Here is a 16,900-nt window from a genome sequence, read left to right as displayed (position 1 = left end):
TGTCATTTTAGATCATCACATTTATGTTTCTATGTAAATATTCTGATGTGTAAAAGTATTGAATCTACCATAAAAAGGATTGGTGCATTTAGAAAAAAAAAAAAAAAATATTCAGAAAAATTTCGCTAAAACATATTTATTTACTTTCACAACAATCATAAAATGCAAACCTAGTAAATAATGCATTAACACGTAATTTAATTACATAAACTAGCCGGTAATGTATAGTATAGAAAATCGTGTATGTCATAACAAAGGTGAAATACTCACAAAATTAACCTCCTTCAGGCCTACAACCAGAGCGACGATGCTGACGGAATCCTCATAAGAAACGAAGAGTACTTCCGTAACCAAGGCAAGGTCATGCAGGTCGAGCACTGCCTACAGAACTTGAAGAAGATCTCCACTAGCTACACGCATCAAACCAGAGACACCAGCCTCGAAGAAGCCGTCAAGAAATGTGAACAGGAGTGGGAGAGTACTGTAAGTTCAAAAATTGACTTAGTAAGCATTATTATTAAGGTGATTGGGTGTAAGAGTTCACATCCCATCTGGTTTTAAGCCGATACCTGTGCTATATTTATTAATTAATTTATTTATTTTTATTATTTATTCATTTAATTTATCATTTATTTTAGTCTTCTTACAAATTAGACACGACAAGGTATAAACTATAAAAAATCTATAAATCACCTTCATGACCCATTGACTGAATGGCTTCGATACCCGATTCTCGTCGAAGTGAGTAAGTTTATTAAAGGTATCCACGGTCCGTCCGTTTAATGTAAGTATGGCCAAATAACTAATCCAGTCTCATTGCTTCATGAACGCGAGTACACAGCACGCACCAAGTTACTGGCACAGCGTTTTATAAGTCCACCTATACTCACCACTATACACCCTATTTCTGCCATGAAAAGTTCATTAGTTCCGGTCTGAAGAGTAGGGCAACCGAAGCTCTCGAGATTCATCTCTGAAGTTGGACTGCGGTATTTTTTTTATAATATCCGTTGGCTCCGGTAGATGCTCAGGCAAGATAGTCCTACTCGTCAATTTATAAGAAATATCAAAATTGTCATGGCACAATAATTGGCGAATATAATTTAGCGATCACTAAATTACATTAGGTTATTGTCGTCTAAATTAATCATTGACTTTTCTCTACCAAACAGGTCCACCGTGTTGAAAACTTCAGACAGCAGTTGCAAAGGATTCCAGCTAAATGGGACGCGTATAGAGATAAGTTCCGGGAGATGGAGCGATGGATGGATCACGTTGACAAGACCATGGACAGCATCGTGAGGGAGGTTGATTCAGCTGAAGCATTCGAAAGAGAAAAGACTATATTCCAGGTTCTTGAAACAGATTGTAGTTTTACTTTTAGACTGAAACAATAAATTTAAAACTCTAATAAGAATAAATCTTATTGCTATACTCGACGTACTGTTAAAAAAGACTAAACATTTAAATATTATATATTGGATTGTTTTCTGTTCTATTTCTATTTTATATTATGAGACAATGAATTGAGCTACATTATTGTTTATAATTTCCTAAAAGGCTTACTTGTATTCCGAAAGTGTGCTTATCGTTTTAATGAAGGACGCCACTAAAAGAAATATAATTTCAATATAATAAAAAGAGTCAAAATTAAAAGTATCTTAACTGTTTTTGCATACCGGAAACAGCTTCGGGAATTGATGGTAAACAATTTTTCGCTATGAATTTATTACTGAATTATTATTTAGATACTAAATTATAATTATAAATTATGCATTCTCTAACAGTAGATGTTTTGCAGAACATTTGCCGTGAAGCGGATAAGAAACGCGAAGACATGAAATGGCTCGTACAAACATTAGACATGCTCACCAATCACTGTTCAGAGGTTGAAGCTCAAGAAGAACAGATAAGACTTGAAAACCTCATAGCGAGATATAAAAACTTAATACCCACTATAGAAATTACAATGATCAAGACTGAAACTTACACACGATGCTACACTTACCGTCGCGAGGTACATGAAGTTATCTGCATCCTTGAAAGTGCGAAAGAGCAGGCCATGATTGAGCCCGAACCTCAAACTCTGCAGCACGTGGAACAGCTTGTCCTAGAACAACAAACAGCTGTTCAGAAACTCGACCGTCAAAGACCGTCAGTTATGTCCATGCTTCAAAGAGGCAAGGAACTCATCAAGGATGCTAACGCTCCTGCTTTCGTTCGGGAAGATGTCAGGACTCTTGAGACTGGCTGGAACACAGCCTACGAGACATCGAATGATCGTCTTCATAAGCTCAAAGACACACAAAAAGTTTGGTCTAATTATGAATATCAAAAGGAAGAACTACTGTCAGATCTGGATAAAATCGAGAATTACGTGGTCCACCCTGGCCTCGAACTCGGTGTCACGAATATCGGACGTGAACTCCAAGAAACTAAAGTATTAAGTGTCGACTTGGAGAAAGCAAAGACAGAGAAGCTGCCTCAATTACAGCAAGCTTACTCTGAACTTCGATCACTCACGGCCAATAAACCGAAACCTGTTATCGAAAAGGATCTTGAAAAAATTGAATGTAAATTGGAAAAAGTACAAGACGAAGTACAAACCAAAGTGGTTCATTTGGAGAAAGTTAATCAGGAATGGGTTAAAATTGAACACAAACTAGAACATGTTCGGGAATGGATCAAAAAGGAAAGTCCCGCATTGATATCTGAAATTCGTTCAGAAAACATCACACCTGAAGAAAAAGTGGAAAAGTCTCAGGCATTACAGAAAATAATTTCAGAAAAACTTGAAACGATCAAAGGTGTCGCTGACGAAGGTCAAAAGCTGGCAGTCGAACATCGCATACAAGACGCCACAAGACTTAAAGGCGAAATCTCAGTATTAGAAAAGATGATGGCTGATCTACAAAGATCTACAGAACATCAAACGAAAGTAGTTGAACATGACTTAGCCAGCTGGCAGAGATATCAGAAGGGCGTAGTAGAAATCAAACCATGGATCGAAGAAGCTGAAATTAAACTGGGTAACGTTCCTAAACCTAGCACTTTACCCGAAGCTCAGCAATTGCAACAGCAATCCAGAGCACTGATCTCGGATTGTGACAAGCAACTGACTAATTTGCAAATTCTATCCAGTGTCAGTCACCAATTATCAGGAAAGACAAGTGCACCCGATGAAGTTGACGCTATTCACTCTCGTTGGGCCGTTGTCCATGATCTTGCTGATCAATGGCATAACAAGCTTGATAAACTCGTTACCAACTGGGAGAATTTCGAACGCGAAGCACAAAAATTAGAAACTTGGATTGAAAATGGTGAAAAACTTCTCAACAGTCGAAGCGTGTCGATCGACACTCCGCAAGTGGAAAAACTTGATCGAGAATTAAATAAGCTCAAGTCATTTGGTAACGAGATTTCTCAGCAACAAGCTAAAATTATCAGTCTTTCTCAAACTTGCGATAACATCTGTCACAATATTCAGCCTGAAGGCGCTACTGTTTTGAAAAACAAAGTGGCCGATATCAAACAACGTACAAATAACATAGCAGAAACTGTCAGGACTAAAGTAAATGAGCTATCAGACAAAATCATTATCCGACAGGAATTCATGACCAAACTTCATAGCTTTGATAATTGGATTACTGATTTTCGAAGGAAAACAGAAAGCTACGATCAGATCGGCGCTGATAAAGTGGAACCCACTCTGCAGTCCATGCACGTTCTTTTGCAAGAACACGCTGCCAAGGAGCCAGAGTTCAATGAAATTTACAATGAAATCAAGAATATGACTCTTGCATCTCATCCAGATGAATCGAGGTCACTAAGTGAGACATACTCGAACATTGCACAACACTATCAAATAATTGAAAACAATATACAGCAGAACAAGGGCATTTTACAAAAATGGTCGGAACTTCTTAATTGGTACGATGATACTAAGCAACAATTGGGCCATGTCCAATACCAAATTGAAGGACCGAAGCTAGCATCAGAGAAATATGAAGTTTTAAGACAAGAGCTCGTAAATGTTATTACAAAAATTCCCGAATGGAAGAGTAATGTTGCTTTATTAGACGGCCCATCGAAAGTAAAAGTGACAGATCAAAATACAGGCAGAATTATGTCACCAACGAGCTTAGTTAAAGAAATAGAGACGAAAGCCGAAGCACTATTAAATCAAGTTACAACAAAAAGAGATTTAGTTCAAAAAGTTGGTGCACGTTGGGACAAATTCAATCTTCAGCATAACGCACTTCAAGAAGTGTTACATAATGTTCAATCCGTCCTTAGTGAAATGGCACAAAAACTAATGCCATTGACCGAAGCAACTATACAAGATATGACAGAACAGTTAGACAAAGTTGATTCTGAATTAAAAGAAAAACAATCAGTGAGAAAAGAACTAAGAGAAGAGGGCTTGCATCTAATGAGAGAGGACCAACCCAATATGGGTACTATTCAAAATGCTCTAGCTACAGCTGATCACAATTGGGATCAAGTTGTAAATGTAGTTCGAGACACTAAAAACAAGTACATATTGTTATCATCAACTTTGCAAGAATTGAAAAACTTTACTGTCGCTTTTGACAGAGAATTCAACAGAGCTGAGCAACTTTACAATGAATGTAAAGATGCACCCAACGATTATGTTGAGACCGCACAATCACTGGACAGAGCAAAGAAATCTTACGAAATCCTTAAGAGATCTAAAGGTTTGCTAGATCAAATGGAAGTCATTAAACAGTCGGTGCTTCAACAGGCCTCAAGTTTAGGAGGCTTTGATACAACCCCGTTAGAAGAGGCATTTACACACTCACAAAATAAGTGGGAGAAAATGAATGATGCTGCGATTAAAAGGATACAAGACCTTGAATCTCAACTTTTGGTTTGGAGACAAATTGATGATACCAAGAACCAAGTGGTCACATGGTTAAGCGAAACTGGACAAAATTTGGCTAATGCATGTGATAATTTGGAAATAAGATTCGGCCAAAGCCATCTTACAAAATACAAGGAGGAACTACCTTTGTACCAAGGACTGAAGAATAGCATCAAAGCTAAATGCGAACAAATAACAAACTTGAACAAAAACATTCCAGCAGGTCAAGTAAACTCTATTATTGATTACCTAGACAACGAATTCGTAGCATTGCAGTCGCTAGCAGACAATTTAGAAAGTGCTCTGTCTTCTCTGGAAAGTAAAGAAACAAAACTTAAAGATAAAATAAAACAATTGTCCGATAAAATCAGTAAAGTTCGTGATGATATCATTAAATGTGATGATATGACTGGTGATAATGCGAAAATATTAGACAGGTTGAAAAAATGTCAGATTTGTAAAGGACAACTTCAAGAATTGAATGACGAAATTGATAATCTAAGTCAAAATGTGTCTGAACTAAACGACAATTATCCTGGCTTCTATGAATCATTAGTACCAAAGGAATTAAGTACGCTACAGAAAAGATTTGAAAGCGTACTCGTACATGCCAATAAAACAGAAATTACCTTACTGACGTTCTTACAAAAATCATTTACAGACAAGCTCGCTATGTTCAACAGAAACCTAAAAATTCTAGACGATAAAACCAGGTGGTGTATGCCTGATGTCAGTAGCGATAAATATAATCTGGAAGTTAAAAATGCTGCATTAGCTGACGTCGAAAGTGGAATTGCTGAATGTAAATCTAAAGTAAGTGAGCTTAAAGAAGCCAGTGACATATTAAAAATAGTAGCGGAGCCTGCGTGTGCACAAGAAGCTGCTCAACAAACGGAAAAAGCCAAGAAAAATCTCGAAGTCCTCTCCGCTAACTGCGATGAAATCAAAAACAGACTTAAGGAAAATATTGAAGCCTGGCAAGACTATGAAAACCTAATGGAATCAGTTTCAGAATGGTTAAAGGAAAAAGAAAACAAAATGAGACTAGAAGCTGCAAATCTCGTAGAATTAAACGAAGTTGACAGTAAAATTGCTGAAACAGAAAAAATCAACACAGAAATTAAAAACTACAGCAAGCAAATATCAAAGTTAACCGAAACCGGTGATAAAATACTTGCACGAAATCCTGATTCTCGAATATTACAATACATTAATCACTTGGCTACAAGATACCAAGCCATAGCACGATTCATGGACAGTCATCTCAACAGACTTAAAGAATCTAAAGATAATAAGGATAAGTATAATAAATCAGTAACAGATTTTAAAAACTGGCTTCAAGATGCCAACGCTCGTATAAAAGATTTAGCAGTCATGAGCAAACACGCAAAACCAACCTCTGCTGACTTACAACAAGTCAAGAAGTTAAGTGAAAATAAGGATGTCGGCCAAAAGTTGCTCAATAGTGCTATTGAGTCAGGTGAAGCTCTATTCAGCGGCATCACTCCTGAAGGACGTGAACAAATCCGCAATGAATTAAGAACACTGAGAGATTATTTCGAAGATTCCGTTGATTCTCTGAACAATGTCATCAAAGATATTGAAACTACAATAAACAAGAGATCGTCGTTCGACGATACATTTAATCAAGTTCAAAAATGGATAAGCGAAAAAGAAAATGAGTTGGGAGAGTTTAAACTCTGTCCCACTCTGCCAGAAAAGAAGGCGCAACTTCATTCTAATAAAATACTACATCAAGAAGTGGAACTCCATGAATCTATGTTAATTCAGCTGACTGAGAAATTGAAGCTGATGCCAGACGAAGAATCAGAAAAGAGTCTTAACAAGATTGTTGAACGATACAGAAACACGGCTAAAGAACTAGAAAAAAGAGTTTTAACAACACAAGGACATGTCGCTGCTCACGAAAGATATGTACAAATGTTTGAAGATGTACGTGATCGTCTTAATCACATTTTAGCCGAAAGCAGCATGTTAAATTATGGGGTGGTCTCTCAAAAAGAAGATGCAGATGCTAAAATTGCTGCCATCGAGAAAGTGACAGCCAAAACTAAAGATATAGAATCTGTATTGGGAGGACTTAAGTCCCAATTAGATACAGTTTTAGAAACCACAAGCGTAAATGGTCATCCAGTTCTGATCAATGAATATGAACAACTAAAAACAACATGGAATCAATTTTCTAAACAATGCAAAGAGCAAGATAAGAAATTAAAGGAAACTCTAAAACAATGGACTGAGAATCAAAAGACACTGGATGAGCTTGAAGAGTGGTTAAAGGTTAAAGAAAACCAAGTGAGAGATCAAAGCCTCAAAAGTAATCTGGAAGCTAAAGTTGCTCACCTACAGAAAGTCAAAGAATTACAAGCAGAACTCGGATCTAAAAGCGCTGATTTTGCTGCTTTGACTGACACTAAACAAACTGTAGCAAATGAATCTGATCTCACAAATAAAACGTCAAAATTGGCTACTAGATATCATACTCTAAGCAATCTCGTTAATGAAATAATATCGAAATATGAGGTATTTGTATCAGAACATCAAGCTTTTGAAAATGAATATAATGGAATGGAATCTTGGCTCAATAATATGCTAGGTGACCTCCAAGACTTAAACGAAATAGTAGGGGACTATGCAGTTCTACAAGAAAAACAAAATAAGGCAAAAGAGCTTTATGAAACACGTAATAAGAAGACTCCTACTTTTGAAGAATTCTTAAGCTTAGGAGAAAAACTTTACACTCATACAAGTCCGGATGGTAGAGAAGTGATCCGCCAAAAGATTCGCAAAATAAGAACGCTGTGGGACAGCTTCGGTGACAGTTTCCATGAGACCGTTAACAAGCTGGATCAATGTCTTCTTCAATTTTCTGACTTTTCCTTAGCACAGGAACAGCTCACGAAATGGTTGAAAGATGTCGAACGTGCTATGCAGCGTCACACTGAATTGAAGGCCTCTTTAGAAGAAAAGAAAGCGCAATTGCAGAATCACAAAATCATGCATCAAGAAATAATGACACATCAACAGTTAGTCGAGTCTGTCTGTGATAAAGCGCAACAGCTTGTTGATCAGACACACGACGCTTCTTTGAACGTGTACTTGCAATCCATCAAACAACTGTTCCAAAATATTGTGACTAAATCGCAAAATCTACAAGATAACTTAGAAGATTGCGTTAAAAGGCATGAAGATTTGGTACGTCTTATACAGCAGTATAAAGAATGGCTGGGTTCACAATCTGAGAAACTGATTGACATTGAAAATGCGACCGGAGAAAAGCCTGAAATAATAAGGAAATTGCAAACTGCTGTAGCTTTGAAGGAAATAGAAAAGATCGGTTCCAGCAAACTAGATGACATCCGATCGGCATTTTCAGCTGTGAGCAAAAGCACCTCTGAGGCTGGAAACACTGCCATTAAATCGGAAATAGACAACCTACATGATCAACTACGAAATGCTGTACAAAGCATTGGGTCATCTGAACAAAAACTAAAGAACACATTGGAAATTTGGAATAAATTTGATTCATCAATCGAATCCATTACTGAGTGGTTGAAGGAAATGGAAACTAAATGTCGAGATCAAAGTCTCTGCTCAACATTGGAGGAAAAGGAAGAACAATTAAAACGATATGTAGATCTGCGCAATGAGATTAACAACAAGGAAAAAGAAATGGATGCATTCGTTGACGAATCACATAGCTTAATTCAAATGAGTGGTGTTGAGCGCCTGAAACCACTGGTCACGCAAGTTAGCAGCCGTTATCAACAACTACACTTAATTTCTAAAGAAATCGTCACACATTGGTCAGAGCTAGTTACTGATCACAAGAAGTACGTCCAGTCACGTAACGAATTCGATGCTTGGCTTAAGCCTTTAGAAGAACAACTTTCTCAAATGGTTACGAAAGAAGACAAAATGAGCATAGAAAGCAAAGGCAATAAGCTTCAAGTATTCTTGTTGGAAAGAGATAACGGTGAACACAAGATAGGTGCTTTGACTACAGCAGGTGATAAAGTACTGCCCGAAACAGCAGCTAATGGCAGGGAAAATATTCGTGGTGAAATCAGGGCATTACGTGAGAGATGGGATAAATTTAACGATGCTATACAACAACAACAAAAAGAATACGAATCTCAAACGCTACAGTGGTCAAGCTACCAAGATGTGCTTCAACAGACGCTTTCTTGGTTAGATGAAAAAGAAAAAATTGTTGATGCCGAAGAAAAAGCAATCCTCAACTCAGCCCAAGAAATCAAATCAAAGCTCCTCAAGAACAAAACTTTGCTTCAAGAAATTGGATCGCACAAACGAGTCATTGAAACGGTCACAGAAAAAGCAAAAAGCGTGGCTGCTAGTTTGCATTCGGGCAAAGCAGAAAGTGACGAAATGACAAAAATAATTAAATCAGTATGGGACAGATACAATGCTTTAACAAACAGACTTACGGCTATAATCGATAAGCACGAAGGAACCTTCGAAATTTACCAGCAATTTGTGGACCAACAAAAGTCTCTACAAGAATACCAAAAGAATTTATGGGATCGTTTGCATCTCCTATCTGATTTCACAGGTAATAAGGCAGCTTTACAGAGTAAATTATCTAAAATTCAAGAACTTTTAGACGCTATTCCAACCGGCAATAACAAACTGAAGATTCTGTCAGATTTGATTGAAAATAATAGTTCTAAGCTGTCACCGAGAGGCAAAGAAGGTATGTCCCGCGAGCTCGGTCTTCTGAAGGCCGATTTGGAAAAATTCACTGCCACAGTACATGAAGTAAGACGTGGCATTGAAGACAAGATTCAGCAGTGGATTGAATTTGACAGTGCCAACGATCGTCTTCAACGTTGGCTGAGTGACACTGAAATGACTTTGAAAACGTACACACCCAAAGCAACACTTGAAGAAAAAGTTGATCAACTAAATAAATATCAGGTATGTGAGAAAAACTTTATATAGCTTACTGAATAATTGAATTGTTTTCAAATTGTAAATTTCAATAAAATGTTAAACAGGATTTGTGTAAAGCGATTGAAATTCACGAAAACGATTTGAGCCCTGTCATTGTTTTGGGTGAAGCGTTGGATCAAGTAAGATATTAAAAAAAAAGAAATTCTCATTAATTGCACAGTAGGATATAGTCTAATTTTCAGTAGAATATTCTAATTACACAACAGGAAATTTAACACCGAAAAATATTGTTATTACTTATGATGGCTATTCTTTATCTACTGTTACTTATACTTCACTAATCCAAAGGCGGCGGTGATTGGTATCTCTAATTCTCCTGTACGCATATTTTACAAAATTTAAAACTTTACTATGTTACGATACTAATGGTAGTTGTTGTAGATCAGTTTAAAATTCCAAATTTTAAAATTCGTTGTTAGTACCTACAGATATTAGCGGCGTTAATAAAATAATACGGTGAGCAGGGTAAGATTGGGTTCAAGGTTTCACAGGGAAGAAATAAAAGATAATGGAGGTGCTGTTTCAGGTACATTTCATTAGATACAAAAAAACATTGAACATTATTTTATTACAGGCTATATTAGCTAATCTAAAGAAGACCGAAAATGACGTTGATAAATTGACGGATGAGTTCAGTGACCTCATTGAAAACTGCAATGATACAAGAATTACGATGAATTTACAACAAATGACGTCACGATTCCAATCCGTACAATCGACCGCGAAGGAGCTGGTCAAGAAATGTGAACAAGCCGTCAACGATCACAACGCTTATCAAGAAAAATACAATCAGTGTGTTGCTTGGTTGAAAGCCGCTCAACAAAAGTTCAACGAATGCAATGAAAACTTATCTAATACACCTGAAGGTATTAGTGCTAAAAGGGAAAGCCTCAATGATTTGTTAAGTCAAAGAAGAAACGCTACTCTCTTGGTTAACAATACTTCTGAATTAGGAGAGAAGCTATACCCATCAACTTCCCCTGAAGGTAAGGAAATCATCGAGCAACAACTGCAAGAGATTCAACAAGCCATTGATAATCTGTACGACAACATTACAAAGGCCGAGAGGGACTTGGATTCCGAATTGAACAAATGGTCATCATTCGAAGACAATTTAAAAGCGGTTAAACAATGGCTGACTCTAGCCGAAAAGAATTTGCCAAAAGAAATTGAATTGAAAGCAACGTTGGATGAGAAACGAAATCAACTGAATGTTTATAGAACGTTTTTGCAAGACGCCATTGCTCACCAGCAAGATATAGCTGATCTTGAAGCTCGCATGCAAAACCTGCCTGATGTTAGCAAAAATATAACCAAGGAAATCAACCAGCTTAAACAGAGACATGAGACTGTTCTAAAACGCGCTAAGTCTTTCGTTGAACAATATGAAGCAATTGTCAACAACCACCAACAGTACACCAAGGCTGTCAAAGATCTAGAAGAATGGGTGGAGGCAACTCACAACACTGCCCAGCTGTGGGGTGACGTTAACTTAGAGCGCGTGGCTTTGAGCAGCAATTGTGAAAAACTAAAATCATTACAAGTCAACTTACCAGAAGAAAAGAGTCGTATTGACAAGATCCGATCGTTGGGTGAAAAAGTACTTCCAGGTACAATAACCAACGGCCAAGCGAATATTAGAAATCAAGTAGACGCTTCTCATCAAGAATGGGAAGGACTTGTATCTTTTATCAACAAGACTATCGAGGCGTTGGAAAATAAGATACAGCAATGGAATGAATATGAGAACATGAAAGACCAATGTTTGACTTGGATCCGAAACACTGATACGCAAATTCACGCCGTGGACTTGAAGGCAACTTTGCCTGAGAAACAAGAACAGTTCAAGAAATTCCAAGAACTTCAAGGTGAAGTTAGAGCCAAGGAATTAGAAATTGATAATATCACTGAAAAAGCACAAAATCTGTATACCGGAGTATTAGGACCGCGCGGCTCTCAGATATCTGACTTATCGGTGAAATATCAAACACTGTCACAGAAAGTAAAAGATCTGACTAACAGATGGCAGCAGTATGTTAAAACACATCAAGAATTCTCGAGTAACGTAACCGAATGCTCGCAGTGGATAGAAGAATTGAGAGACAAATTAGACTTCTGTGCCGACTTAAGTTCATGTTCCCAAGATGACTTAGAAACCAAACTTGTCCTGATTCAAAATCTATTACTAACGAAGGACGAAGGATTTACTAAAGTACAGTCATTGGTTGAGTTAGCACAGAATGTATTGGCTAATACTGCCCCAGCCGGACATGAAGCTATCAACAATTCTCTTGTTGCACTACAAGAACAATGGTCTGCTTTACTCTCGAGAATGATTGAAACCAAAAACATTCTAGATGATTCCGTAACGAAATGGGCTGGATTCTTGGAACAAATACAACTTATCGAAAAAAGCAACTCCTGGCTTGAAAATATGCTAGCCGAATTAACACCGTTTGAATCTTCTATGTCTGATAAACGGGCACAACTAGAGAAACTTAAAGAAGTTGAAGAGAAAGCAAGATGTGATCGAATAGACGTCGATACACTGAAAGCTAAAGCTGCTGAAATGCTTGCAAGTGGACAGCAAAATCAAGTCGCTTCTAAAGCTCAAGAAACATTGAACAAATTTGACAATCTTTATGATAAGATTAAAAAACTTTTAGCCGACCGTGAAGAGCAATACAAAGATCACAGGCTCTACAAAGAAGCTCATGACGAATTAATACAGTGGTTAAGCAGAGCAAGGGAAAAGGTACCATCATTAAAATCCAAACCACTTAGTGACAAGTTAGCGATTGAAAACTCTGTAGCACCTCTTGATGCTCTGATTAACAAGCAAGCCCAAGGAGAGCTATTACTCGAACATCTCCAGCATACTGGAGAAGTTGTGCTCGCCAGTACATCACCACAAGGACAAACTGTCATCAAGAATGAAATGAAGGCCCTCAAAGAGAGCTTCGATGATCTCTTCAACGAAATCAAAAAACAAAAAAGTCAACTCGAAGAGACAGTTAATCAATGGCGCGAATACAAGGATGAGTATGAAAGATTGTCAGACTGGCTAGCTCAAAAAGAAATTCTTATAAAGAACCACAAGCTAGCTCTGCTTGGTACAGCTAAAGAAAAGGGAGCGCAGGTAAATGAAGTTCAAGAAATAGTTCACCAATTGAATAAGGGTAAAGAAGACATTGACAATTTCAACGCTTCAGCTTCTGGGTTGCTTGCTTCGCATCTTGATACATACGTTAATAACCAATTGAGGCACCTCAATTCAAGGTATCAAGTACTTGTTAATATGGCCAACGACGTCCTAAAGAAAGTGGAAACTAATTACGAACAACACCAGAATTATGATGATAACTATTCCAAGACTAAGAAGTGGATTGATGACGCCTGGGATATCATACGTAGTGGAAGCGAAGCAGGTAGCGACAGTAGCAAAGAGGCATTGCAAAAACGACTCAATAAAATCGAAGACTTATTGAAGCGCAGAGAAGAAGGTCAAAATCTTGTACATGCCACCGTGAACAGTGGGGAAAAAGTTCTTAGGAACACTAGATCTGACGGCAAAGACAGAATCAATACAGAGATCAGAGAGTTACAAAATGAATGGGATCGCCTTGTCAAGAAGATGACAACAGCTAAAGTACACCTTGAGACTTCTTTACTCCAATGGGCCGATTACAGTTCCAGTTATTCACAATTACAGCAATGGATCTCAGATAGAGAAGCCAAACTACAAGAAGTGTGTGAACAAAAGGTCGCTAAATCTAAAAAGGGACAAGATCGTCTCGCCGGCTTGACAACAGGCCTTAGTTTAGGTGAAAGAAAAGCGACCCTCCGTCAAACAAACAATATTGTGCAAGATATAGTTTCGTTTGAGCCCATGATTCAGTCTGTAACTTCTAAGGCTTCGGAACTTATGCAGCAGGCTCCGGCGTCCGAGATTACCAGCAAATACGAAACGCTATCGAAACAAGCTAAAGACTTGTACGAAAAACAAAGAGAGACAGTAGAACAGCACCAAGCGTTTATAGACGCTGGCTCAGACTTCGTCCAATGGATAAGGGCCGCTAAAGAAAGACTCAGTAAGTGTTCTGAAGCCACCGGAGACAAGGAGTCACTGAGCAGCAAGATTTCACAGCTTAAAGTATTGGAAAGCGAACTGCCCGAAGGCCAGGCTAAATTGCAAAAAGCACTAGAACAAGGGGAGATATCTTGCGGCTTAGCTGACGATGACGACCGAGAAGACATCGAAGAAGAAGTGGCTCTTATGCAAGAAGAGTACGATACCTATGTGTAAGTAACTTATAATTTTTTTAATTTATGTTGAAATACAAGCAAAGCTTCACATTACGGACGGGCTAAAATATTTTTTTTAATTATTTTTTTTACTTAAGTTTGTGGACGAACTCACGGCCCAACTGGTGTTAAGCGGTTATCGGAGCCCATAGACATCTACAACGTAAATGCCACCACTTACCTTGAGATATAAGTTCTAAGGTCTCCGTATAGTTACAGCGGCTGCCCCACCCTTCATACCGAAACGCATTACTGCTTCACGGCAGAAATAGGGTGGTGGTACCTACCCGCGCGGGCTCACAAGAGTTCCTACCACCAGTAAATAATGTAGAACCACTTTTCAAATTATAATGACGAGGGTTCTAATGCCTTATAAGATGTATCGGCTTATTAAACACAAAATCGCTGATGCCAAAAATCTCACCGATTATTACATAATTTCTCTAAATAAAAATGTATTTTGTAAAAGAACCAGTGGTTTTTATGAACAGTTCTCACTAGCCGAAAACGGTCATTGTTTGAAATTAAACTTCAATATTGCACATTAATTTTAGCGAACAACTAAACAACACGAAAGCACTGATCGAAGGAGGTATCGTGAAATGGACAGAGTACGAGGAGCAGTATAAGGAAGCCTTAGATTGGTTGTCGAAGACTGAAAAACTAGTTCAATCATTCAACAAACTGCAGAATAATTTGGAACAGAAGAAGGTCGTCCTTGAAGAGTTCCAGGTGAGTTTATCATAAACCACTATATGACGAGTAAAGGCTACCACGTAATAAACACGGTTATGCCGTTCATGTTAACTGACATTAGCATTAATGAAACGCGTTGGACTCAAAATAAACAGTAATCTATCTATCTATATATATAAAAATGAATTGTTTTTCGTTAGTCTCGCTAAAACTCGAGAGCGGCTGGGCCGATTTGGCTAATTTTGGTCTTAAATTATCTGTAGAAGTCCAGAGAAAGTTTAAAAGGTAGATAAATATGAAAATCCTAGGAATTAAATAAAAATAACAATTTTGTTTTTCCTTTGATGTATCCCCGTCGGACGGATTCCTTTTGTTTGTTTCAAGTTTATTTTATACAAAAGGTCTTTTATTTATCGATTGAGGCACTACGAAGTCTGCCGGGTCAGCTAGTGTTAAATAAAACAAGTTTAATGAAAGCAAATTAAAAAGGTGTGCTGATACTAATGCATGGGTCTGTTATTTACAATCCTCGTTCATTCATTCACATTCATTTTGATATTGATACAAAAAATTTAAAAGTGATTACAATCGAATTGAATTACACATGGACACTTTTGAAAACCATTATTATTATTATTATTACCAGGGACATTTACAAACACTGTTCGACTGGCAAGCCGAGCTGGATAAGCTGAATGTTCGAGCTCAAACACTATTGGAAACCTGTGCTGACACGAGAATCTCAAACGGGATCACCCAGCTTACAACCAAATACAATGCATTATTGTCTTTAGCCAAGGAAGTCATGAAGAGATTGGAACTTCATTATCAGGTACGGTAATTAGTCATTTTCTTAAAAAAAAAACCTTTTAACGGGTTTAAAAGCCAAGTAGGGGTTGATATATGGTCTTAGGTGGTGGTTATCAAGTGGTTACTCATCGACATCCTCAGGTAAAATTCTATTCCAGACAGTGAAGTCGAAATTTCTCTCTTCGTCGGTTGCGTCGCCCTTAACACTACAACGCATTATTGCTTCAAGGCAAGTAAATAAGCAGAATCGTGGAAGTTACCAGAATGTGCTCACATTTCTATCCAATCTCCCATAAGACATGAGATCGATGCCTCAATTATGTAGTTATAATCAATTTATTATCGAAACTCTGTTACCAGTACTAAACCGAGTATTAAGTCAGAAATTGCTGATTGAAAAAAATCTATCCAAATACAGACACTATACTTAACAACATTAAGATCTATATCCGTCTGATATTTTACTAAAAACTGTTTTTTGGCTATTAGGAACATCAACAACATAACGCCCTGTACAGTGAATGTCAAGATTGGCTGGATAGAACACGCGACAAGCTCAACCAATGCGCCGAAATACCGAACACACTCCAAGAAGTTAACAACAAATTGAATACCGTGAAACTCCTGCGCCAATCCTTGGAGCAAGGCCAGAATAAGTTGAGATATCTCCTAGAGTTAAAGGAGAAGGTAATAATGAACACGGAACAAGCAGGAGCAGCGAAGATACAAGAAGACACCGACAGCCTGAAAGTGGAGTTCGATAAACTCATCGCTGATTTGCAAGATGTGCGCAATAAATTGACAAGTAGAGCAGCGCAATTTGATGACATTTCAAAGGTAAATAATTGTTTGACACTCATTTAAATTGAGTATGTAGGTTGCTTTGAAAAAACATACGTAATAACAAATCTCGTTAGGTCTGCTAAAAGGATTTAACAGAACCGATATAGAAAGAGAAAAAGATGCTAATTTCTATCATAATCATTTAATAATTGTGGATAAAACGTGTACTTTTGTTTCTTTTTCCCCTTGACATCCTTTTTATAATGAAAATCCGGCACGAAGCCCTCGAACTCGTGGGACAGGAGATACCTGTCAGCAATCTTCACTTTACGGTTCCTGAACTTACTGGTACTGCACTTATAACTGTGTTTTAACACAACGGGACGTGAAACCAGATTTATCTATTCCCACTTTTGTTTAGGGTAT

At 37.7% G+C, this 16,900-nt stretch overlaps 1 protein-coding gene and 1 long non-coding RNA gene across 12 annotated transcripts in view; one reads left to right on the top strand and one right to left on the bottom strand.

The window, feature by feature from the left end:
* The window catches only part of LOC101737919 (muscle-specific protein 300 kDa), a 214,393-nt gene that overhangs the window by 104,632 nt on the left and 92,861 nt on the right, over positions 1 to 16,900 (top strand). For 8 of the 10 annotated variants that reach the window (XM_062671339.1, XM_062671338.1, XM_062671340.1 and 5 more), the window contains 8 exons: positions 289 to 483; positions 1,173 to 1,352; positions 1,802 to 9,844; positions 9,925 to 9,999; positions 10,455 to 14,182; positions 14,740 to 14,917; positions 15,528 to 15,713; positions 16,181 to 16,528. In XM_062671339.1, the coding sequence (XP_062527323.1) occupies positions 289 to 483; positions 1,173 to 1,352; positions 1,802 to 9,844; positions 9,925 to 9,999; positions 10,455 to 14,182; positions 14,740 to 14,917; positions 15,528 to 15,713; positions 16,181 to 16,528 (12,933 nt within the window). The remainder of the gene's footprint in view (positions 1 to 288; positions 484 to 1,172; positions 1,353 to 1,801; positions 9,845 to 9,924; positions 10,000 to 10,454; positions 14,183 to 14,739; positions 14,918 to 15,527; positions 15,714 to 16,180; positions 16,529 to 16,900) is intronic. The other 2 variants (XM_062671344.1, XM_062671341.1) reach the window with 1 other exon arrangement.
* On the bottom strand, positions 121 to 2,143 carry LOC134199805 (uncharacterized). 2 transcript variants are annotated; one of them, XR_009974441.1, is made up of 3 exons: positions 2,009 to 2,143; positions 1,166 to 1,317; positions 121 to 481 (listed from the first exon to the last, which is right to left on the bottom strand). It is a non-coding gene; the product is annotated as an uncharacterized LOC134199805 (long non-coding RNA). The 2 variants fall into 2 exon arrangements; XR_009974440.1 differs by lacking the exon at positions 1,166 to 1,317 and having other exon boundaries at positions 2,009 to 2,128.

Source organism: Bombyx mori, chromosome 12, assembly GCF_030269925.1.
Source record: "Bombyx mori chromosome 12, ASM3026992v2".
Taxonomy (NCBI): domain Eukaryota; kingdom Metazoa; phylum Arthropoda; class Insecta; order Lepidoptera; family Bombycidae; genus Bombyx; species Bombyx mori.
The sequence above is the reverse complement of the archived record's forward strand: the minus strand, read 5'-3'. Positions and strand labels throughout refer to the sequence as shown.